Genomic DNA, 23,225 nt, shown 5'->3' with positions numbered 1-23,225 from the left:
CTGGTGTCTGCAATGGTTTTCGATGCTGATGATGTACTGCGGACTGCGGCGAATTGCTTCAACATCGGCAGGCCCCTGGACTGCGCGGCCGTCCTTCCCATCTTCTTTCAGCAATATCAAACGCCTAACGCCGGATTTGGAAAGCCAACAAGGATGGAAGCCAGTCCCGCCGCTACCATCCTGATGGGAGACCGAAGGCAACCTGGCATCCCAGCGACAAAAGAAAGCAAGGGCACCAGGTCGATGTAGCCGAGTAACTGCACTTTGTCATGATAAGCTCTCCCGACATGATTGGCCGATATGCCCCCCCGGCAGGAGCCCGGCAGGTCCCCGGTCTAGCCAGCGGCGGTACAGGTGGGGATCTTTGCATTTAGAGCCAGCCTTTTTTTGCTTTTTCCAAACCACTGTCACCCATCAATCATCCCTCCACACTACCGTCACCCTGGCTTTCTCACTCACAACTCAAGACACCCTGTGAGTCTCGCTCCTCGACCTACATATCGCACCGCAAAACATGACATGTTACTCCGTATCGCCGGCTGCAAATTGCCATCGACGAAGTCTTGCTCTAGAGTTCTGTTTCATCGGCGACGCAGTATCCCAGTCTCTCGTCGTTCTCCATGGCTATTCGACCATCTGAGCGCGCATCCATACTATAGTCCCACATGCCGGCCAAGCATTCCCACTTCCTACATAATACCGTAATACTTCGCCAAGAGGTAGGTCTTCTTGAAACAGAAATCCTCCGGCACGCTCGCCTTGTAATGATACGTCGTGCAACCAAATCACCAGTGCTTCATCTCGGCCTGCAGGGGGGCGCCCAACCTACCTGCCCTACTACTTGTCCCACTTGGACTCATGGTCCGTCGGCTGCACCAAGCCTCCCGGCTGTTTGTCCTCGTCGCTGGTATCCAGGTTGACCTTCTTCCTTCTAGAAGTTAGAACCAGTACTTTGATCGGCGCCTCGTCCTCTTTGCGGCAAGTAACTTACGACGCAGTCAACTAGCGTAATGTTGTGCCTGGCAGTTGTGGAGTTGTTGGGATGGCTCGGAGCACGGTATTGGAGCCGCTTCGTTTCCTTCCGCTGTCAGCTTAGAGCCCGTGCTCAAGCTGAGCTGCCTCTTCCCCCACGGCCTGCGTCTCCATATCTGTCGAGCATTTGACGGAAGAACGCGTGAATCCTCATTAAAGGTCACTGGCAGGGGTGTCGAACGGCCCCCAGCCCAGATCGTATTGATCAATCCTTCTTGTCATACTATCAGTCGCCAGGATATCTATCTCCCCGGATTAAAGGGGGTTGAATGCTCGCCCCCAGGAATCACCTCCTGGCTGCTTGTCACGTCATTCAGCAGAGACTCATGATCCGCACCAGGAAATACGCCTCTCAAGGGCTTGACCAGACCCCTCTGCAAGCTGTGCTCTTATGAGACTAGTGCTGTGTTATCTCGTCAGCAATAATATTACCAACGGGGCGTTGCGAAGCCCAAGTATCCATAACCTCTTTCGGTGGCCGGAGTCAACCATGGTTATTACTGCCCTCTTGTGCCGGAATGGGCTTCACTGGGATACGTGAAGGGGATATGCCACACCGTTTCCCACCATATGTGATAAGAAAGGAAGGAGCCAACAATGTTGCTTTGCATATTCAGCAAAAGAAAAAACTTTGTCTCGGCATGGTAAAGATGTTCAACGGCTTCCACAACCATTGGAGGAAACACCGTCGAATGGCCAAAATGTTAAATTACATCACACAGCGGTGCAGAGGCGGGAGCTAGGCTATGTGGCACACGAAATTATACTCCAAAGGGAAGGCTAGAAACCCTCGTCCAACTGCCCCTGGGCCTTGGAGCACGATTGAGGGGCCGGCTCGCATCATTGTACGCATGCTCGTATCTCCATTCGGCGGAAGAAGCCCTGTCAGGGGGAGGCGTGGTCGTGGCTTGCCCTCCTCGACCCTGAGGAGCCGCCTGCAGACGATCATGCGTGGTGCAGATAATGACCGGCCAAGCCAGAAGCGGTTCGCAGGGCGAACTACCCCGTGTGCCATCCTGAGGTCCGGACACAGCCTGGTGTTTTGTCTGCCGACGCTAACGACACGCCGATATTGGGACCTCGTCGGTCAGTAGGGCCAAGGCACGCCTCGGCAGTCCTGATAATGGCCAATGTCCCATCCGCAGTGACTAATCTCCAGATATAACCTCATAGCCATGATATAGCATGATGATCAATCTTAAACCTGGGCTAGCCAACACATGTCTTCCAAAGTCTCGGTATGAGCGATATGAGGGATAATGCGCACATCTCAACGGGCCCGAGGCCAGGCCGCTTTGGGAGTACGAACTCCTGGTTCCGAACCAAGAAAACCATAGGGTTAGGCTATACCGAGACGGCCAGTCACTGAGGCTCAGCTTCTGCAACTTATTGATAATGGGCTGAAGTTGTCGGGTTATGATCGCTGGGGGCCCCCACCCCACCTGTCCGTCACCGATAGTTGAGGACATGCATGGCTTTGGGGCAGAAGAGGAGGCGCACAAATACTCGGGGGGAGGAGTTCTAGTCTCCCATTCAGACGGAATGTCGAATGAGCGGGGGCCATGGGCCTCTCCCCGAGACAAAGCAAGTCTCCTACACTCTCTCACCCGTTGTCCTGGGCGATCAATAGGACTGCGAGGCAAGATAGGCGAGCGGCCGCGCGTGCGGTTGATAACGGGGGTCAATGACTTGCAGGGCTGGAGACAAGATCCTGAATGAGTGGCTTCCTGCAGGATCCGAAAGGCCCCCCTTCCCCACGAGCCGTCAGGCTACATACATCTCAAGCCTTCTTCTTCACATTCCTTCCAGTCGTACCGTGATCCCGTTGTGGGGATGCTTTGCCTACACTCTCTCGGCATCCTTGGAAGGCCGGAGATATTGAAAGCCGAAATATTTCAAGAGGGCATGGGCAGTTAGCTTCTGTGTTAACCGTCGTCCTATATCACCAAGGAGGGAACCAATAGGAAAAGGAGGAATAAGGCCGCAACAAATCATGTGCAACTCGGCGTAGTACGTGGTTCGCCGTCGACTATCCGCGTTTTAAGTCCTAAATCTCTCTCCATGACAAGCTATTCACTTGCATTCTACATACTTACGTACATGTTCAGTGCCCCTGAACAAGGCCATGACCACCCAGTCTGGCCACCGCCGCCACCCCGGCCAAGATATAGAGGGAGCTCGCCATCTCCCTTTCGGCCATGACGATGCAGGTGGTAAGGTATTGGAGAGGAATGGTCGGTGGCAGCAAGTCAAACGAGATCAGCAGACCATTAAGATTGTAATTTTAGGCTGGAAATAGTGGGTTATCCTAAAAGCAATATATACACCTAGATATCGTTTCCAACCAAGGAGACATCAACCCAAAATGGTCAACAACACGTGCTGGAATTTCGCTGACTTCTTTCTCGCTCCACAATCACGTCGAGATATTCCGCCTGCTGGTTCAGGGTATAAGAGCTCCCCGGGGTAGGAGCCCCCAGTGGCCGCCACAGGAGCACTTCCTCTGCTGGGCCAAGACGAATGTGAAGCCCGGTCTCGATCCAAATACGTCTTCCATAACAGCAGAGCAGCGAACGCACCGTCTCCACTGCGGTGTCTTGGCTTCTTCGGCCTCCTTTGCACCCCGGACCGGTGGCCCAACCAACTCGACACGCTTGAAGACGTCGATGTACCGGCCCCTAGCCTTGCGAGCCGAGAGCGCCCGGCGGTCGTCGTCGATCTCGAGGAGGTCAAAGTCGGCGAAGAAGAGCTTGGACGGATCAGCCTGAGCGCGGTACGCCTTGAGGTCAGTATTGAAGAACTTGAGTAGCATGCCAAGGAAGGCCGGTGGTGGCGATGACGCGAGAAGCATGTTGAGCTCGCAGTGGATCTGCGCGTTCTTGATCTGTGCGTCGATAGCCTTCTGTCCACCAGGGCCCGCGGGGTTCTTGTTCGCCAAAGACGCGAGCGAGGTCTGGTAGACGGTACGGATGTCGTTATTAAGGACAGTGAGGAGGCGATCAAACTCCTGCACCTTGATGATGCTGCTCGAGGTGACGCGCTGCATCTTCTGGTAGGCCTTGTACAGAACGACGTGCGGGCCCTTGCTCTGGCTGGCCGGGTCCGTGGCGCTTTGCATGGCAGCCCGGCGCTCATAGAACTCTATGGCGCGGTTCGAGAGGATCTCGAGGTGGAGGATACGGCGGCAGACGGCGGAGAGAAAGCCGCGCGTGGAAGAGCACAAAAGGAGGTGGAGAGATACGTCGGAGCGAGATTGCAGATAAGCGCTCATCTCTGAAAATCGCTGCGGGGTGAGGAGGGCGATAAATTGGGGGTCGTCGAGGAGCGCGAAGAGGGAGTCGGTAAGCCAGGACAGCAGGTCCAGGGACCACTTCGCGCAGCCGGAGAGTGCGTCGACGACCTCGTGCTCATCGAGTGGGCTGAGCTTTTCGCGGAAGTTGACGGGCGTGTTGCTCGCAATCGTGATGAGAATAACTACGTTGCGCGCGTTGAGAGCCAGCATGGCGAACTTGCCACCAAAAGATCGCGGTTGGAACATGCCCTTGTACCCAAGATGGTTGAGAATGCTAAGACACATTTGAAGCGAGCTGTTTCTAACGAGGCTATCGTGGTGGGTGTCCTCGGAGTAGTCAACCGGGACTTTCAGCATGCGCACGATTTCGTTGATCCAGTCGAAGGTGAAGCCTGTACAAGTCAGCAATAATTGTTGTCTTGGAGTCGAGCAAACGTACGCTTTTTGTCTGCATACGGTCGAGCTACGGCTAGGATATCGTCGTAATTTATGTTGTTGAATGTTGCTGTCGAAGCAGCTACCGTCAGAGCTGCCAGCGTGGCGGCGTATTGCGCTGTTCATTCTTAGCTTTTGCTTTCGTGGAGAGTAAACGAGGGGATGTAAGTACCGTCTTGGTTGGAGTTTCCAATATCACCCAAGGGGTGGTGAAGTTTGCTCCATTTGACTTTGCCATCATCTTGTACTTTGACCAAGGAACAGTTGGTGGGCGAGAAGGCCATTTGTAAACCTGAAGCCCGAGTCAGTCAAATTTCGGAGATCTAGGACGGAAAATTTGACCTACAGGGAGAATCATCTTGAAAAGTGAAGCCCACCTGATTCAGCGTCATAACTCGGTCAAGATTCATTTCGTTGTAGATCTCCTGCAGAGTAAACCTGTCGCGATACTCCACAGAACCATCACTGAAGGCAAAACAAACAACTCTGCCGTACTGAAGAGTGTGAACACCGATGATGGCCTTGTTAACAACGACGGGGTCGTGTTTCTTGAGTCGGGAGGTCGGCTTTGAAGACGTTAGAAGCAAATACTTTCCGACATGAAAACTAACTTACGGCTGGAACCGAGCCTGTGCTGTTTCTACGGCTTCCCAGCTGCTCAAAAGCAGGATGAAGACCTTGAGGTTGGTCATTGAGGACTTCCCATTTGTCGATAATGCTCTGTGTTTCCTGATACGGAGTGTTTGGTGTTGGCACGTATGTGCGGACGGCGAGAATGATAAGCGGAGCCCAGCCTTGACCAGTCTGATCCATGGTTGAAGGCAGAATCTCCAGGTGTGTAAGTTGGTTCGCGGCGGAGTCGATCGGCGTGGTAGATGGACCGCCGGGTAGCCAGCTAGAGATGGCTACATGCTTCTCTTGCATTGTTGGGTTCAGAGACTGGCTGCCTGGTGGCGGTTTGTTATCGGATTGAGTCTGCGGCAAACCCCAGTGGATGCCAACTCGGACAACTCGCAGCTGTTTGGAGGTGGTGGCCAAGGCAATCCACAGGTTACCTATGCATTGTCAGCGGGGTTCACCGTCGAAATACATGATACTGACTCTTGTCGCTATGCAGCGCTGCGTGTGTGATCAAGTCATCTGACGAATTGACGCTCTCCAGCTCGAGTGTCGTTTCCTCAATCTTGTTGTTGTTCTGAGCCCAGAACATCTTTAGATGACCGTTCGTCGTCACACATAGCAGAGCGCTCTTTGAAGGATTTGGGTGCCACGGGCCGTAGGCATGTACAAATGAGCTTTCATAGCGGTATGAGTTGCCGTCCTTTACGGCCGGGCCGTGGCTCACGTAGTACTGATGGATCGGTCAGTCGCGTGAAGAGGATGAGGACGTTCAATGCTATTTACCTGCTTGCTCTGGGGAGCAAGCGGAAGCCAGTAGCTTCCAACAATGGCTTGAAGATCGTCACTTGGATCATGGTCCCATTTCCGTGTTGCAAAAGGGCGGTTCAGTGTGATTGAGTAGGTTAGAATAGCGATCCGGCCAGTCGCATCGATGACGGCGAGTTCCGGACTAGCAGTCGAGGCCCAAGCAAGATGTACGATGGGGCTAGAAGGGTTAATACTGATAAGATCAACCTTTGTGGGCTCGCTGAGGCCCCAGTCGCCGTCGTCGGGATGGGAGCGAAGAAACCTGGCCTCCAAGGACTTTCCATCCGGAGAGATAGATGCGATTGCACCGGATCTGGACCATGCTACTCCCCTGCAATACGCGTGAGAATTCGAGAGGGAAAGGGTGTAACCGGGGTGGGTTCTCACTGGCAACAACCGCGAGTCCGCAGCTCATCTATTCTTTGCCGCAAGTGTTTGGTCGGCGGGCGGGCCGTATGAAGAGACAGACCAACACCGTCGCCGAAGAGATCGTCGACGTCGAGCTGATCGACCTGCATAGACCCATTCATGCCGTTTTCGAGCATGAGCGGCATCTTCTCCTCAGTCATATGTGCTATTACTCCAAGACTTTGCGTCTATGCGCATGCGCATTCAGAGGTGTCAGTCGGGCACGGTATGGGGCGAGGCTGCAGGGCTGAGTTAGGACGACTCTGAGAGCCGGCGGAAGCTCATCTTATACAATGGATCGAACAAGGTTTGTCGTATCATACAATGGCGTGCCAAAGGAAAGCTTTCCGCACAAGACTGGCACTACGAAGAGATGTCGTTCTGTTCTGTGTGGCTTTGATTTGAGCCTTGACAGACTGATGGATAAGAGTTCATGGTTGGTGTGGCTGGTGGGCAGAAAGATGCAACCTTACCATGTAAATTGGGGGGGGGGACCGCGGCTCCTGGAAGACAAACTGGACCAATGGAAACGAATACTGTCTAGAACGGACCCCACCAGGCCTGGCGTTACCTCAGCCTCAACCTCACACACACCTGGGAGGGAGGAGGGGGTGGAGAAGCACATCGCGAGCTAAACCTAGCTCGGGAGATAGCCGTGTGGGAGTCAAGCCACAGTGAGGCTGAAGCACGCTGCTTGCTGCAGGCAGTCCACCCAATGTCGGCGCCGTGGAGAAGGACACTGAAAGACCCGTGACGTCCATCCATTGACCCCTGCAACTGAGGGCCGGGCCCCCCATCGACTGTGACAGGGAAGACGGACTGACGTGGGCAGCGGCCAGGGCACAGGAGGTCAATGTTTCCGAGCAACGGGCGTCCAACCCCCGTCCGGTTCGCCCGCCCTGTGGGTGCGGTTGCGGGTGCATTGGTGTTGTGCTTTCATCACTTTTTTTCTGGCCCCCGCGACTCGGCCGCGTTTCAGCCGACCGCCTCGCACGCCGATATTGTGATGCTGTGATATTGGCGACGAAAGCAAGGGAATAAACAAGAGAGCGTATCATTCGGTGCTGGGGCACGGCATCAAAGCCTCTCTCTACCCCGATATCCATGATCAAGATTGAATTTCTGCTCATTTTCGCGGTTCCAGCCCGTTTAGAGAATGACGTCGTCTGTCGCCAACTCTGATTTTCGGGTGAGACGGGATTCCTCAGAAACCACGTCGTCCGCCGTGAGATTGATCATTCTGATTGCTGCAGCGAGCAGCGTTGTTCGCGGATATATTGGGTACCATGAAGGGACGTTAGATCTTGCAGTGGGTGCATTTAGCTGCAGCTCACCGCTGGATCGACAGGCTGCTTGCGACCTTGGACGACAGCCGCCGTACGCTTATTCCGACTTGCAAACCCACAACAGCTGTTTCTTTCGCATGCTGCCAGTCAATCAAGAAACAAAATAACACAAAAAGTCAACAGTAGCAGCAACGGGGTATGGGAGAATAGGAATAATGCCATATATGGCCCGTGTCAGCGTCTCCTTAGCTTAGATATTAACTCGAAAAATCAATATTCAAAGGAAGGGCCGTCTGCGGGATAAAGCAGCCATTGTGTCTGAGGCCCCCGTCGAGTCATATTTTGTTGGCAACGAGGAACAAACAGCGGGGTGCTCTCGTCATCATCTCTGATGTCGCATGCTCCTGAAAGGACAAGAGAGAGGACGGGATGCACGATCAATGAGGCGAAAGAGAGGGGAACGGAACAACAAACAAGAGGGGGGGGCGAGGAGCCAGAGGGGAGCACACCTCTAGGATGCAGTGCATGAGGCGATGTATCTTTCCTGCATATTACGGTAGAACGGTACTGCGTCGCAACTACAGACGGTGGAGTAACTGTTAGGAGGATTAACCACCAACTAACTCGAGGCGCAACGAGAGGAGAAAGAAAGCAACACAAAACTTGACTTGGCCGGACCCAATGGGAGATTAAGCGACACTTTGGATGCCGGAACCAAAACAGAAGCGCGTGCGCACCGAACCCAGTACCGTATCAGCAGCACTAGCCACCGCAGCACCGCACCGCACCGAGCCCTTTCACTTTCCCTCTCCCTCTCACCCTCCCTTTACCCACTCTCTCGCCCGCATTTTGCTGCCGCGCCGGCCCTGACTGGATCTGCTGGTCGGGCTTGTCCTGACTTTGTTGACGGCACTCAGGCTCTGGGCCGCCTCGCTTCTTGTTCCAAGTCACGTCCGCTCCCCCCTCCCACTTCCTCCCACCCCCGTGCCCCCTTCCCCGTGCCCCATCCATGTACATGTACGTCTGCGTGCAGGTGCGACCGATGTGTACTTGTTAAGGTACCCTCGCCCGTCCTCTCTCCACACTTTGTCTTTCTTCAACGACACTTCTCACCCTCCCGTGAACGACGAAAAACCCTTTCAAATCAGCACTGGAGAAAGGAAAACACAGCACCATCAAACGTCGAACAATAGCCATGGTATAGGAAACTCTGCCCATGTACATGCGCTTCGTCTCCTGGTTTCTTCCCTTCTCCTCCTCCTCCTCCTCCACCTCCTCCCCGTCTCCGACCCCCGACCTCAAAATGGACGCAACGCCTTCCTCCTCAAATATGGACGTCGACGCGCACCCCCAGCCCTCTTCTCCTGCAGATTCGGTCCTTTCCTCGCCTCTCTCAATACTGTCAAAATCACCGTCAATACCACCATCGCCTGAAATCACCCTCGACGCGTCCAAACGATACCCGTCACCGACGTCCTCCATGCCTTCCGGCGCCCAATCGCCAGTCAAGTTGGAGACTGCCGACGACTCCGTGTCCGTCATCAAGCTCGACGATGCCGCCGACTCTATCAATGTCAATGCCAGCGATGCTCCCGATGGTCAGCCTCCCCGAAAGCGGCGCAAAGTAACGCCTCCCAAGGAACGTACTACAGAACACCTTGACCTGCACGAATGCAAAGAAGACGACGAGAATTTGGCGCGTCTTGTCTCCGCGCTGAAGAAACGAAAGAAGATTGTTGTCATTGCCGGCGCTGGAATCTCGGTTTCGGCAGGTATACCCGATTTTCGATCCAAGACGGGCCTCTTTGCGACATTACCGAATGAGCATAAAATGAAGGGATCCGGAAAGCACTTGTTCGACGCCTCGGTCTACAAGCATGATTCATCTACCGAAAAATTTCACAAAATGATTTGCGACCTGGCTACCATGGTCAAGGAGGCCAAAGCCACCCCCTTCCACCACCTACTAGCCTCGCTCGCAGCAGAAAACCGACTACTGCGCCTCTACAGCCAGAACGTCGACTGTATCGACACCAACATGGAGCCGTTGAAGACGAATGTTCCCCTTAACACCAAGGGCCCCTGGCCCAAAACTATTCAACTGCATGGCAGTGTCGAGCACATGGTCTGCTCAAAGTGCACCGACATTAGGCCGTTGAAAACTGAACTTTTCGTGGGTCACGAGGCTCCACTGTGTGAGGAGTGCAAGACAATCGACCAACTCCGAACCCAGTTCGAGCAAAGGCGAAGTCACGGGATTGGTCGGTTGCGCCCCAGGATGGTGCTTTACAACGAGTTCAACCCGGACGAAGAGGCTATTGGGAAAGTGTCGAGCGTGGATCTGAAGTCGCGTCCTGACGCAGTTATCGTGGTTGGCACCAGTTTGAAGATCCCTGGCGTCAGAAGGCTTGTGAAGGAGCTCTGCCAGGTCACCCGCAGTCGCAGAGATGGATTTACTGCATGGATCAACGTTGATTCTGAACCTCAGCATAATGACTTTAAAGACTGCTGGGACCTAGTGGTTCGCGGGAAGTGCGATGATGTTGCTCACTGGGTCGCCTTACCGCGGTTTGACGAGCCTCACCAAGATCAATCGCCCTACCTTAGCGAGGAAGAGGAGCGACGACGCCAGGACAGACTTAACAGGGATAATCTCGAGGTGCAACTCATCTCGCCAACGCCCGATTCGCCGACCAAACATGAGTCTGGCACCACGGCCGAGGCCAAGAAGCGCAAGCTCGCCGATCCGGTTCAATGCATACCGACACCCACGGCGAGCCCGAAGATCAAGGCTGCCGAGGCTGCAAAGAAGGGTTCCAAGCCCACGAAGCCGAAGCAAAGCAAGCTATCTTTCGGTGGCCAGCAAGTTGCTACTTCAGGAAGCGATACGTCAGCCAAGAAGATCAAGAAGGCATCAGTTAAGAAGCCTCGCAAGATCAACAAGAAGGCTACCGAGCCGCCCAAGAACACTGTCACTCAAACATTCAAGACCCAGAAGAATCGGGAGCTTGCCGATATGCCTCAGGAGACTCTGGCAGGGAAACTGGACAACCAGCACTACCTCAAATACGCTGAGGACAAGCCCGATTCTCAACTTCCACCCTTGCGACCAGTGGTCGAGAAGCCTATCCAGAGTTTTGTCTACAAATGCGCAGAAGAACTAGCCAACGAAGGGTCGAAAGGCGACAATGAGTCATCCAAGCCGCCTTTCGGGATGATCTCAAGGCCATCGTTATTGGAACGACCGAAATCTTCGCCTCAGGCTAGTGGCTTGGTGGAGGGCGGCAAAAACAACGCTGATGCACGCCCTACGACACCTATGCATATTCGACGCAGGTCGGCCGACACTATATCACCTGAATCGATTCCTCGAGGCATGGAGGCCTTGGTGGATTGAGCACAGCTCAGTGCGGCGGCCACACCGATCATGTGACCATTGGCGTTCATTATATTTTGTCACTGGAGATAGAAGGCATCGCCCGGTTGGCACCGAAGAGTTCGGGCCATCGGTAGCGATCCATGAGGGTGTATTTCACGGAAGGAGTTGGCATGGATCGTGTCGCATTACTTATCATGTACATACATTATCATCTGCCCTCCTGTACAAAGCAGCGTTTGTCAAACTCGGAGAGACTCACAAGTCACGATGTGGGCTACGCAAGCGAGGGCTTCTTTCAGCTGTGGGCATCACGAATCCCTGACGCTGAGGGTGCTGATAGATAAAGGCGTACCGAGCAATATCGTTAATATACCACTTGGTGTGAGATGCAATCACATTATTTAACATTGGCCCCTGACATGTCCACCATAACTACTTTCCCTTGAACAATGCTCATACCTGGCATGAAAGTAAAGTTAGCGGCAATCTCCCTACGGCGTGGTGAGCGCTGACCACCACGCCCCCTGTTGGGGCACGCACCGACAAGCAGTCCAAGAAACGACAGCCAGCTACTGCCAAGAGCCCGCAGTCGCTGACCTAGGACTTTGGGGAGGAAAAGGAAGCTCTCTGTGCTGGGGACTTCGGGGGGCCAGCCCCCAAAAGTGTTTGCAGCGCCACCCGCCATTTCAAGACCTGATCGATGCCAAAAGGTGAAAGACGCCTGCTACAAACCGGTCACAGACACATTTTTGGGGCATCCAAGTGATTTGCAAGGCGGTATATGCTCCGCAGTCTCTTCATGATGCTATCTGCGCTGCATAGGACGTTCCCTCCCCCCACACTCGGTCCATGCTTCCACCAAAGAGTGGCACGCGCGTGCGCATCATGCTCACGAATCAGGGCTCTTTCTGGCCACGAAAATACCTAGACACATGCTGGCTTCCCCCATTTTTTTGTGCTCTCTGACTCCGGTTGTAAATACTCTGAACATGAATGAAGGAGTCTCTTTTGGGGCACTGAATCTAGGATCAGATGCATCGCTCATCCGGTGCTTTGTCCGACCGACTGATGAGCCAGCGCCGTGGGGACACGGTTCCATGCCCACCACCACGCCACAGCCGAAACAGAGCTGACGAGGCTGCAGTCAGAACATGGGCGAGGCTAACGTCATGTGACCGTCGCCTTGATACCCTCACAAGGCTGCCTCCACAAATCAGCAGTCAAAGCCTCGTCACCTCCCCCCAAAAAAACTCAAACGCAGGAGATAAGACATAATGCTCTCGCAAAACTCCAAAACGGGTCGTCCTGTACCATGCAAGTCCGGGTATGTAGTTTATCTTATCATTCCCTCGCCTCGACAAATATGCCTTCCCCCTAGTACCGAAACGCCAGGCCAATGCTGAAATTAGACACGTATCGTGACTTGATCGAGACTGCGCAAAATGAGAAATCGTTTGCCCCTCCGTGTTTTTATGATGTGAGACCCCGCACTTAGGAGGTGGCCGGTGTACCATTTGCCGGGGCAGCTGCCGGCTTGTCTCCGTTGTGCTTCTTCACTTCCCTGTCCCGCAGGACTCTATACATGGCGCTCAACCGATCGCCGGTCACTTCATTGCTAGTGCTGTCAACAGGCCATAGGTTTGCCAAAAATTCCCTGGTGATTGGTTAGCTCTATGCGGGCTTCCGGGCTGGGTTGGACATACCAGAAGCGATTCTTGAGCGCGTCATCTCGCTCCTTGACGAATTCGCGATCCAGGAAGTTGCCAATGACAACCAACTCCTCGCCAAAGATTCTCGCACGCTCCTTGCTAGACTTGACTCTCTCCTTTGTCGTACACAGAATGGCTTCAAAGTTTCCTCGAACTGGTTTCAGCAGGTACCACAACATGGCATCTGCATCCTTTTCTCTCTCCTCCTTGTTGTCTCCCATTTTGCGAAGTTGGTCGAGTCGGCGGAGAGCTTGGTTACGACGCTCGCTGTCAGGCTGACTTGCTCTTGGGGTGTTGCTCGAACGGCGACGTTCATCTCCATGGCGGTGATCCTCCGGGCGACGATGCTTGTGACTGCGTTCGCCCTCATCGCGGTGCCTAGACCGATCGGGTCTGGGAGAGTGCTGGTCATCGCCGTTGCTCTTGGTGCGCCGTGTCTCATCCATCCTCCGGTGCTTGGGGATACGGCCCTCGTCGAGACCGGAGTGCTTCCTCTTCGAGTCTGGCCGCGGCGTACCCCTTTCATCAGCATTGCTGCGGCTGCGATGATGGTCGCCGTGGCTGCGCTCTCTGTCCCGATGCGAGCTGCTCTTCTTGAGGGCCGGCGGAGCAGGAGATGCAGCACCGCTGCCCACATCGCTACGACGATGTCCGTTCGCCAACCTTTTGTTGTTCCGATGGTGATTTTCAACGAGTCGATGCGCTGTCGGATCACTCGAGTGCTTAGCCTGAAGTACAGAGAGCAGGTACTCTGAACGACGGACGAGATGGACAGCTCCCGGAGAGTTGACCCCCTTTTCCGTTGCCTTGTTTCGCTCCTCCTTCTTCTCGATTCGATGTTCTTCGAGGAAGAACTTGTCTGACATATCTAGCTGCGCATCGTCCCGGATCTGGGTCCAAGCACCAAAACCGTATTTGTCGATGCCCACCAGAAGCATACCGTCCTCCCGCGCACCCCACTCACACGAATAGTGGGCTGCCTTGGTCGCATCGGCAAGACGGAATGTCTTGAAGTCTTCGTTCTTCTGTATGGTTTGTCTCAACAGACGTAGCTGTCGCGGACGTTCGACGGCCGTCTCTGCATTCATCTTCCGAACTTCGCCAAAATCAATCAGAACCGCCTTCTTGTCCTTCTTTGTTAAAGATTTGCCAAGCTTCCTCTCGTCGTCCATGAGACGTGCGCTGTTCTCGTTGAGCGCATCTTCGCAGGTCTTGACAAAGTCGTCCAAAATCGATTTGATATAATCGCGATCGCGTTCCGCAAGCCGGGCTTCTTGAATGATTTCGTCGCCACGGTCTTCCATAGAACCGTAACGGAAGAAAGCTTTGAGAAGATTTCGCGTTTCCTTTTCGTTGAGTGGCCGCTTAGGATCAGCTAGCAGCGCACGCTGTTCCTCTGCCTCCTGGCGTTGCTGTTCCTCTCTCTGCCGCTTCTTGGCAAGACGATCGGCTCTATCAGTTTCATTGTGTCTGTTCTTCATTGTAGCCCTACGGGGAGCGCTCTCCGCGGCAACCTTTGCCACATACTCCTCGTTCTTCCGCTGATCTTCCTCGGCCTTGATAACGGCGAGCTCTTCCGCGGGGATAATCTGATCCCAGTCGAGGGCCAAGTCGTCGACCTTCACGTCGGTGTATTGCATAAAGTTGTCCCAGTCGATGCCGCCACTGCTGAGGTTCATCTTGTCGTCAACCTTCGTCTTGGTGACTTCAGCATTCTCCAGGATTGAGTCGATATCCAGCTGTTCAAGACGCTCTTGGTTGCCACTTTGCTCAAACATCTTCTGTGAACGCATCTTGAGGATCAATTGGATGTCCTCGGCTGAGTTCGGGCCATCAATCTTCAATCCCTTCTTGTTCATCTCTTCACGGAACGCCTTGCCGTCATCAGTGACGCCAGCTTGGATAGTGAGATACTCAAGCAGTAGCTTGTTGCGAGCACGCTCGAGGACTTCTTCTTCGACAGTCTCCTTTGATACCAGACGGTAGATGCTCACAGGCTTCTTCTGTCCGATACGATGGGCACGTCCCATTGCTTGCAAGTCAGCCTGCGGGTTCCAGTCGGAATCGAAGATAATGACAGTGTCGGCAGTCATCAGGTTGATACCCAAGCCACCCGCTCTGGTGGACAAGAGGAAGCAGAAATCATCGCTGTCCTCGGCGTTGAAATGATTAATCGCCATTCGGCGAGGACCTGCGGCGATGGTGCCGTCAAGGCGCTGGAACTTGTAACCTCTCAGAGCCATGTAGTCGCTGAGGATATCCAGCATCTTAACCATCTGACTGAAGACGAGAACTCTGTGGCCATCTTTCTTGAGCTTTGTTAGGAGTTGATCCAGAAGCATCATCTTTCCACTGCTGGCAATCAAGCCTTTGATTTGGTCCTCGCGACGGGTACTGCCAGCGAGCACTCTGTCTTCGGCACCAGCAAACATGTAAGGATGGTTGCTAACTTTCTTCAGTTCCATCATGATGTTCAGCAGAGAGTTCTTTTGGCCTGTTGCATTGGACAACGCAGCGTAGTTCCTGGTGAGAATATTCTTGTAGTACTCCAACTGAACGTCAGAAAGCTCCACACGGATAATCTTCTCGGTCTTTGGCGGAAGGTCCGACTCAACAGTCTCTTTCGTGCGGCGTAAGATGTACGGCGCAATGGACTTGTGTAGGTCTTGTAACTTCTCTTGGGTATCAGTGCCGGCAAGATCTTCCAATGCCTCATCAATGACGACTTTGCCGGGATTGAGGAAGTCCATCAGCGCAGAGAGCTCGGCCAGATTGTTCTGAATGGGCGTGCCGGTGATCAGAATTTTGCAAGGAACACCAAAGCTCACAAGCCTCGCGTATAATTGAGACTCCTTGTTCTTCAGACGATGGGCTTCATCAACAAGCAGAGCCTGCCATTTGATTTGCTGGAGAAATTGCCAGTCTTGAAGGATCATTTCATAAGAAGTGATGAGGGCGTTGAACTTGGGCTTCTTGGGGTTACCGCTGACCATGAGTTCGTTATCACGAATGGTACTACGAGAGGTCTCGTTGCCGAGATACACAACGTAGTTCATATCTGGAGACCAGTTGTCGAAGGTATCGCCCCACGCGGGGATGACACTGAGAGGTGCAACAATGAGGAAGGGGCCCTCTTGTTGGCGTTCATTGCGGAGCCAGCTGAGGAATGACACGCTTTGGACAGTCTTGCCGAGACCCATTTCATCGGCAAGAATGACGTTGTTGGCGCGAGTCCAGTTGAGGCTGAGGAAGTTGAGACCTCTGAGTTGAAACGAGCGCAATTCGCCGCCTTTGATGTAATCCGGTTGCGCCTCAAGCTTGGTCATTCTTGTTCGAGTGTCCGGGTTTGACTCTTTGCGGTTGGATATCCATGAACGTGAAGACCGATCCAAGAACTGGTCGATCTTGTCCTGAAACTCCGAGTTGATAACAGATGCAGATTCCCACGTACACTCGTCGTAATAGCAACCCTTCCACTTGACGAGGTACTCGGTCTCATCTTCGCCATCTCGGACAGAGACGACTCTGTCCACCTTGGTGTAGTCTTCTAACGCTTCTTCGGCTCGTTCGCGATCCAGAAAGAACTGCTCCTTTGTTTCGGGTGGGATATCCTCGCCAAAACGTATCAGAAGTTCGTTCTCCACGATAAGTCTGAAGTAATTCTCAACCCTGCGGTAGCCTCGCAGGCCTCGGAGGGTCTCTGCCGTCTCCCAGGTGTCGTGTAAATGTGACTTGCCTTGCCACTTAATGAAGTATTCAAAGTCGTTTCTAGTTGAACTCCAGCTGAGCTCGAGATCATCCTTTAACTTGTGTCTGAGAACCTTGTCGATGTATGGAGAGTCGTCGACTACGTCTGCCGCGTAGTAATTGGGTGTGAGCTCAGAAGCATCTTCGTCTTCCTCGTCGACATCGCTTTCCTCGTAGGCGCCTTGCTGTACCTGCGCCGCCCGTCTGCTTGACCAACGCTTCTCGGAGAAGACCAGGTTTGGTTGAGCTTCACGCTGACGACGTGCTTTCTTTTGTAGGCTTTTGGCGCGTGCGCCACCGTAGTTATCAGAGTCGGAATCAGAATCTGTCGAAGGCTGCCGTGCAGGTGTGCCTCTTTTCGAAGCTAAGGAAACGATGGTTAGCACTGGCAATTTCGATCGCATGGTGCCGATGGTGTTGGGCTCTTACATTGCCTCGATGTCTCGATACGTCTTCTCTTGACGGTCCTTCGGTTGGCAGGAGCTACATCGGAATCGGAATCATCAGAGGAGTCGACCTATCATCGCCAAGTCGTTAGTTGCAGACTTTAAACAGGCAGTCCGTCGAACTCACCATTTTGCGCTGCTGCGTTGGACGAGACTGCGAGCGATTGTCAGCTGATGTTGTCATCTGTCGGATCAATTTCATCGTACACTTCTTCTTAATCCATACAGTTCCGGGTTTGCTTTTATGTAATCATCCTCTCTTGCGACGGCTTTCCGTTTTGTTGGCCGCTGGGAGTCATTGGAACTTGAGTGGACGTCACCAGCCCCATCACTCTGGGCAACGGAAGCTGCGTCGTCGTCCATATCGAAGTCGCCATCATCAGAAGCGTTGTTGTCATCGCCGGAGCTCTCGCTTTCAGCGAAGTCGGGCGCGCCATTCATGTATCCGGTCGAGTCGTTGGGGTCCGGTGACGGCGACGATGAAGCGAGGCCTGCGGCATTATCGCGCACATCGGAAAGGTCACTATCGCTATGGTTGCCGCTCGCGACTATGGGGGAGGGAGAACCGCCCTTCGGCGACCGGTACCCGTTTATGGGACCGGGTTCGAGGGGGCTAGACATGGTGATGGTCTAAGTCGAGGCTGCCTGCTATGGATGGAACGACGTTAGCTCAGTGCCTTACCACTGGGGAGCAGAAGCACAAAGAGCGCGTAGTAAATGAGGTCTGGCGACCGAGTTCATGATCAAACAACGGTAACAAACTGGAGATTGATGGAGCAATCAACCTCGTCGCATCGAGGGGACGCGGTTGATGAAGACGAGGCTGAAAGCTGATGGCGATGCCATTGTGCCCGTCATACGAGGCAAGAGCGCCATGACGTGTCACCAGGGCATCGGAATCATCCAGAGAAGTCATCTCCATTAACTCGGAGCGACCCAGGGATCGCTGAGGTCATGCCCGATATGGATATCAGGATGCGAGCGCGCCGTCCGAGGCTGGCTCGATGGCTCGTGATGGAGAACTGGCTGGCCCTTGCAAGGCCAGTGCCTAGGGCAAGGAAACAACTTACAAGTCATTAACGAATGGCCTCCAGGCAGCAAGTACCATTGATTTGGCCCAGGTGAGGTGTTGAAGAAGAATGTGGACGAGTGACGTGCCTGGGTAGTCCAGAGGCCTGGCGGGTGAAGGGTGGTGGTGGATGGAAAATGTACTGGTGGAGAGGCAGGAAAGAATTGAGGTGGATGCACGGGTGAGGTACAGGTGGTTGTAGCGCTAGCCGCACTGAATCACCCCCAAAAAGGATCGCGTATTGTGGCCTGAGGCAAAGTCCAGTCTCTCAGGTACGTATCTGGTCTATGGAAGGCATGGTGAATGGGCGAATGGGAGGAAGGGACAAGATGGTGGGGCTCCCAGCCTTGGGGTGCACACGCCGCCGCGAGCGGGCATTGTTCACCGAGACTCGGAACCCCGCTAGCACCGACCTCACCGCTCCCGTCTTACTTCCCCACCTTCGACGACGCAACTCCGATACCATTCAAGGCCGTGTTTCCGATCTTTGGACTCTTGTATTCTTATACTTCGAACTCTTACAAGGCTATGTTTATTAGCTTGAGCCTTCCGTTACCACATTGTTGTGTTTTTGTAGACCGAACAAAGAGACGGTGCCATTCGGGATGCCCTACATGTTTCTCCTTGGTGGTATGACACGTGAGAAACGCCGAGACTATCGCCTTGACCTTTGGTTGGGCGCATGCCCGTCATCTGACCCAGTCTCGGGCACGCATGGGATTAACGTTTGTCCGCTAAACAACGATGGGAGTTTGCTTACTGTAGTTGACATTTGGACTATGGGAATGAGGCCAGGTGCCGTGATATGTTGGTAAAATGCAATAACATTGTCTTTTTGTTTGTCCACATTGCCCATTGGCTTCGACATCCACCACTGTGACGGAAAGGATTTTGTTACATGGCGCTCCCATGATCTTGCTTAATAGATACTTGACGCAGGAAAGTATAGAGTCTTTCGATGATTAGTTAGTATAGCAGCAGTTGCAGGGAAATATGGATTCAATAGTCTCTACATTTTTCGGATATCCAGCCACAAGTACACCGTCATCAACCGTGTCAATTACACGCGAGCGTAGCCGATGCAATACAAAGTTTTTATTAACCCTTTTCCCCGAGTGTTTCTTTCCTCTGATTAGTCGGTTTGGGGTGTTCTCGGCATATATCATTGTCCACATAGTCCTATAATCAGATTAGGGGCCAGCTGTTAGTCGTCTAGACTGAGTAACATTTGCCTGGCCTACTGGACCCATGGCCTCGATGGATGTGTCCCTACTCAGAGTCCAACGATACTAACGAGAACCGTTTAGAACCGCGTATATAGGCGCATATTATTACAGACTATTGCCAAGTTGTCAGGTGTTGAAAATACCGCCTACCGGCCCATGAACATATCAGCATTGTACATCACTCACCAATACACGAAATGACATGAAACCGCAAAGAAACACAGGGTAGGGCGTCTGTGTACACGACCGCAAGCACAGAAGGATACCTAGACGATACTAGTATTTGATACTTTAGTGACTGACTGTCTCAAAATACAGGTAGAGGGACCCGGCGTTAATGAAGGATTGGAAATTATCGTCTTGATGGTGTCGGCTTCTTCGCCAGCAAAGCCTGGAGGGCCTCCAATTCGAAGGACGGCCAACACCTGAGACATCAGAATATGCAACACAGGAACCAGCTGTAGAAGGATAGAATGAAATCGTTTAACCCCACAGGTGAATGCCGCTGGGCAATACTTCAGATCAGTCTATACAGCACAAAACAGAGAAAGGAGCCACATCGTTGTAGTCCCCATGATTCTGCAGACCTGAAAAGCAAGTCAGCAAAGAAAGCAGTGGGGACTGGCTGACTTTCATGTTGTATCAACGCTTCAGCTGCAATTATAATAGGCGGTCAGCCTTGTTACAAAGCTGTGCACAGGTGCATTCCAAGCAAGTTTGTGGTTGGCACGTCTGCATCGGGCGTTCTAGGCCAGGGGGTTTGGCCTCACACTGAGCTGGTATGTCAGGTGTTCCAAAAGTACTGTTGATGTACTTCCCTTTGTGTTTTACAAATAGAGTGACTCAGAAAGTACCTGGAAACCCTCGCTGGCGGGGTAATTGGTGGACGGTAGGGTAGGGGAATTGCCCCGCCAAAGTTTGGACAATTCGCACACTCACAACCAGTGACGGCGCACACAAATTAGCTGACCGCTGTATTTTGCTGCCGCCGTAACCGTGTCTCTCTCGTCTCGGACACTTTGCAACAAACACCAAAATCTTTTCCCTCTCGTCACCTCAGACAGAAGGCCAGGTCGCGACGCACCGACAATCCTCGCCGCTTTCCCGGTCCTGTTGCTTTTTGCCTCCCTCTTAATTCTCTCTCTCTTGACTCGCTTCTACCCGCGCGCGGTCTCTTTCATCCTTATTTTCTCTCGAGCAGTGCACACAGAGAAAAAAAATCCCTGCCCCACCATCGTATCGTTAACCCCGCCTCGATCAGTCGGGCAACATCATCACTATGTCCGACAAACTCACCCGTGTCGCTATCGTCAACAGCGATAAGTGCAAGCCTAAGAAGTGCCGTCAGGAATGCAAGAAGTCATGCCCTGTCGTCCGCTCCGGAAAGCTTTGCATCGAAGTCAGCCCTGAGTCCCGTATCGCCTTCCTCTCTGAGTCGCTATGCATCGGTTGTGGTATCTGCCCCAAGAAGTGCCCCTTCAGCGCCATCACCATCATCAACCTGCCCACGAACCTCGAGACCCAGGTCACTCACCGTTATTCCGCCAACAGCTTTAAGCTCCATCGCCTGCCCATGCCCCGCCCCGGTAACGTGCTGGGTCTTGTTGGAACCAACGGTATTGGAAAGAGTACCGCTCTCAAGATTCTCAGCGGCAAGCTCAAGCCCAACTTGGGTCGTTATGACAACCCCCCCGACTGGGAGGATGTCATCAAGCACTTCCGTGGTTCTGAGCTCCAGAGTGCGTCTCCCCAACTTTGAACTGCTACCTTTGCCTACCAGCCACTAACTTGTCTTCCCAAGACTACTTCACCAAGCTCCTGGAGGACGACCTTAAGGCCGTCGTCAAGCCTCAGTATGTCGACCAGATTCCCCGAGCCGTCAAGGGCCCCCAGAAGAGCGTCGAGGCCTTGATCGACCTCAACAGCTCCCTCGGCAACAAGAAGGAGGTTTGCGATACTCTGGAGCTCAACCATATCATGGACCGTGAGATCAACCTCTTGTCCGGTGGCGAGCTGCAACGTTTCGCCATTGGTACCGTCTGTGTCCGCAAGGCCGACGTGTACATGTTCGACGAGCCGTCTTCCTACCTCGATGTCAAGCAGAGATTGGCTGCTGCCCGCATCATCCGCTCCCTCCTCCGCGATGACGACTACGTCATCGTTGTTGAGCACGACTTGTCAGTCCTGGACTACCTTTCCGACTTCATCTGCGTCCTTTACGGCAAGCCTGCCGTCTACGGTGTCGTCACCCTGCCCCAGTCCGTCCGTGAAGGTATCAACATCTTCCTCGACGGTCACATCCCCACCGAGAACTTGCGTTTCCGTGACGAGTCTCTCACCTTCAAGCTGTCCGAGGGTGCTGAAGAAATGATCAACGACAAGACTCGTGCCTTCAAGTACCCCAAGATGCAGAAGACCATGGGTAACTTCAGGCTTACTATCGAGTCTGGTGACTTCACCGACTCCGAGATTATTGTCATGATGGGAGAGAACGGAACTGGAAAGACGACCCTCTGCCGTCTCCTTGCTGGCGCCCTTAAGCCCGACACCAAGGCTGCCGTGCCTGAGATGAAGATCAGCATGAAGCCCCAAACCATCACACCCAAGTTCGAGGGTACCGTTCGCCAGCTGTTCTTCAAGAAGATCAGGGCCGCCTTCCTCTCTCCCCAGTTCCAGACCGACGTCGTCAAACCCCTGAAACTCGATGACTTTATCGACCAGGAGGTCAAGAACTTGTCCGGTGGTGAATTGCAGCGTGTTGCCATTGTCCTCGCCCTCGGCATACCCGCAGACATCTATCTCATCGACGAGCCTTCTGCTTACCTCGACTCCGAGCAGCGTATTATCGCCTCCCGCGTTATCAAGCGCTTCATTATGCACGCCAAGAAGACCGCCTTTATCGTCGAGCACGATTTCATCATGGCCACCTACCTTGCCGACCGTGTCATTGTCTTCGATGGCCAGCCCGGTATCGACGCCCACGCCAACAAGCCCGAGTCTCTCTTGACCGGTTGCAACAGCTTCCTCAAGAACCTCGATGTCACCTTCCGTCGTGATCCTACCAACTTCCGCCCTCGTATCAACAAGGGTAACTCTCAGCTGGATCAGGAGCAGAAGGCCGGCGGCAACTACGTAAGTTCCAAGTCACATGCAGTATTTCTGTACAGATATGCTAACACCCACACAGTTCTTCCTGGACGATGGAGAGACGAGTTGAAGAGGGCATCCTTAAGGATGTTTTCCCTCGTCGTCAAGATGCATTCGACTCAGGCGTTAAGGGCGTTCAAAAGGGGCATAAGCGGCAGCTGGGGAGGCGCGCTTCCGGCGGTCAGGATCATGGTTTTGATTTAAAGGAGGCCGGCGTGTCCGAGGACGACGACGCCGAAGGCTAACAACGGCGACGGCAGTCTATCCCCTGTTGTCTGGTTGTATGGAGAAGGCTTGGGTTGTCCCGTGGGCTGGATTATTGGGGGGAAAAAACACCAAAAAAAGGCCTTCGAACTGTGCGTTTGAACAAGCCATATACATTCATTTGGGACAACACCACTCCGTACATAGAGGGACAATGGATCAAGCAGGATGACTGTCGTCAGTCTCGCCATAATTTTGTGGTGGGACTCGTAGATATAGTTGAAAATACAAAAGACCGATTGTTACGAGACCAATTAATTCCTTTCGTATTATTGCTACTTCTGTATCATGTGCGCACCTACAATTAGGGTGAAATGAGAGGCATACATACTAGCTAACTGTCGTCTGAAGAAGTAA

General features: G+C 53.3%; 4 protein-coding genes across 4 annotated transcripts; 2 read left to right on the top strand and 2 right to left on the bottom strand.

Moving 5' to 3' along the window:
* Nucleotides 1-3,475: 3,475 nt before the first annotated feature.
* Nucleotides 3,476-6,756, bottom strand: EsH8_VI_000554 (mediator complex, subunit Med16; the record flags this gene model as incomplete). The annotated part of the gene is made up of 8 exons (XM_083271807.1): nucleotides 3,476-4,716; nucleotides 4,764-4,877; nucleotides 4,932-5,051; nucleotides 5,106-5,325; nucleotides 5,375-5,814; nucleotides 5,861-6,110; nucleotides 6,164-6,518; nucleotides 6,575-6,756. 8 exons carry the CDS (start codon nucleotides 6,754-6,756, stop codon nucleotides 3,476-3,478), a joined length of 2,922 nt encoding a protein of 973 aa, XP_083126981.1.
* Nucleotides 6,757-9,184: 2,428 nt separating this feature from the next.
* On the top strand, nucleotides 9,185-11,278 carry EsH8_VI_000553 (uncharacterized protein; the record flags this gene model as incomplete). Its single annotated transcript, XM_083271806.1, has 1 exon — nucleotides 9,185-11,278. One exon carries the CDS (start codon nucleotides 9,185-9,187, stop codon nucleotides 11,276-11,278), a length of 2,094 nt encoding a protein of 697 aa, XP_083126980.1.
* A 1,473-nt stretch (nucleotides 11,279-12,751) lies between these two features.
* EsH8_VI_000552 (chromatin-remodeling ATPase CHD1) lies at nucleotides 12,752-17,783 on the bottom strand (the record flags this gene model as incomplete). Its single annotated transcript, XM_083271805.1, has 5 exons — nucleotides 12,752-12,914; nucleotides 12,964-17,080; nucleotides 17,146-17,233; nucleotides 17,290-17,316; nucleotides 17,370-17,783. 5 exons carry the CDS (start codon nucleotides 17,781-17,783, stop codon nucleotides 12,752-12,754), a joined length of 4,809 nt encoding a protein of 1,602 aa, XP_083126979.1.
* A 2,953-nt stretch (nucleotides 17,784-20,736) lies between these two features.
* EsH8_VI_000551 (Fe-S cluster-binding ribosome biosynthesis protein) lies at nucleotides 20,737-22,674 on the top strand (the record flags this gene model as incomplete). Its single annotated transcript, XM_083271804.1, has 3 exons — nucleotides 20,737-21,196; nucleotides 21,259-22,589; nucleotides 22,645-22,674. 3 exons carry the CDS (start codon nucleotides 20,737-20,739, stop codon nucleotides 22,672-22,674), a joined length of 1,821 nt encoding a protein of 606 aa, XP_083126978.1.
* Between the last annotated feature and the right edge of the window lie 551 nt (nucleotides 22,675-23,225).

This window comes from Colletotrichum jinshuiense, chromosome 6 (genome assembly GCF_051148585.1).
Source record: "Colletotrichum jinshuiense chromosome 6, complete sequence".
NCBI lineage: Eukaryota > Fungi > Ascomycota > Sordariomycetes > Glomerellales > Glomerellaceae > Colletotrichum > Colletotrichum jinshuiense.
Note: the sequence above shows the minus strand (reverse complement) of the source record. Positions and strands in the feature narration are given on the sequence as shown.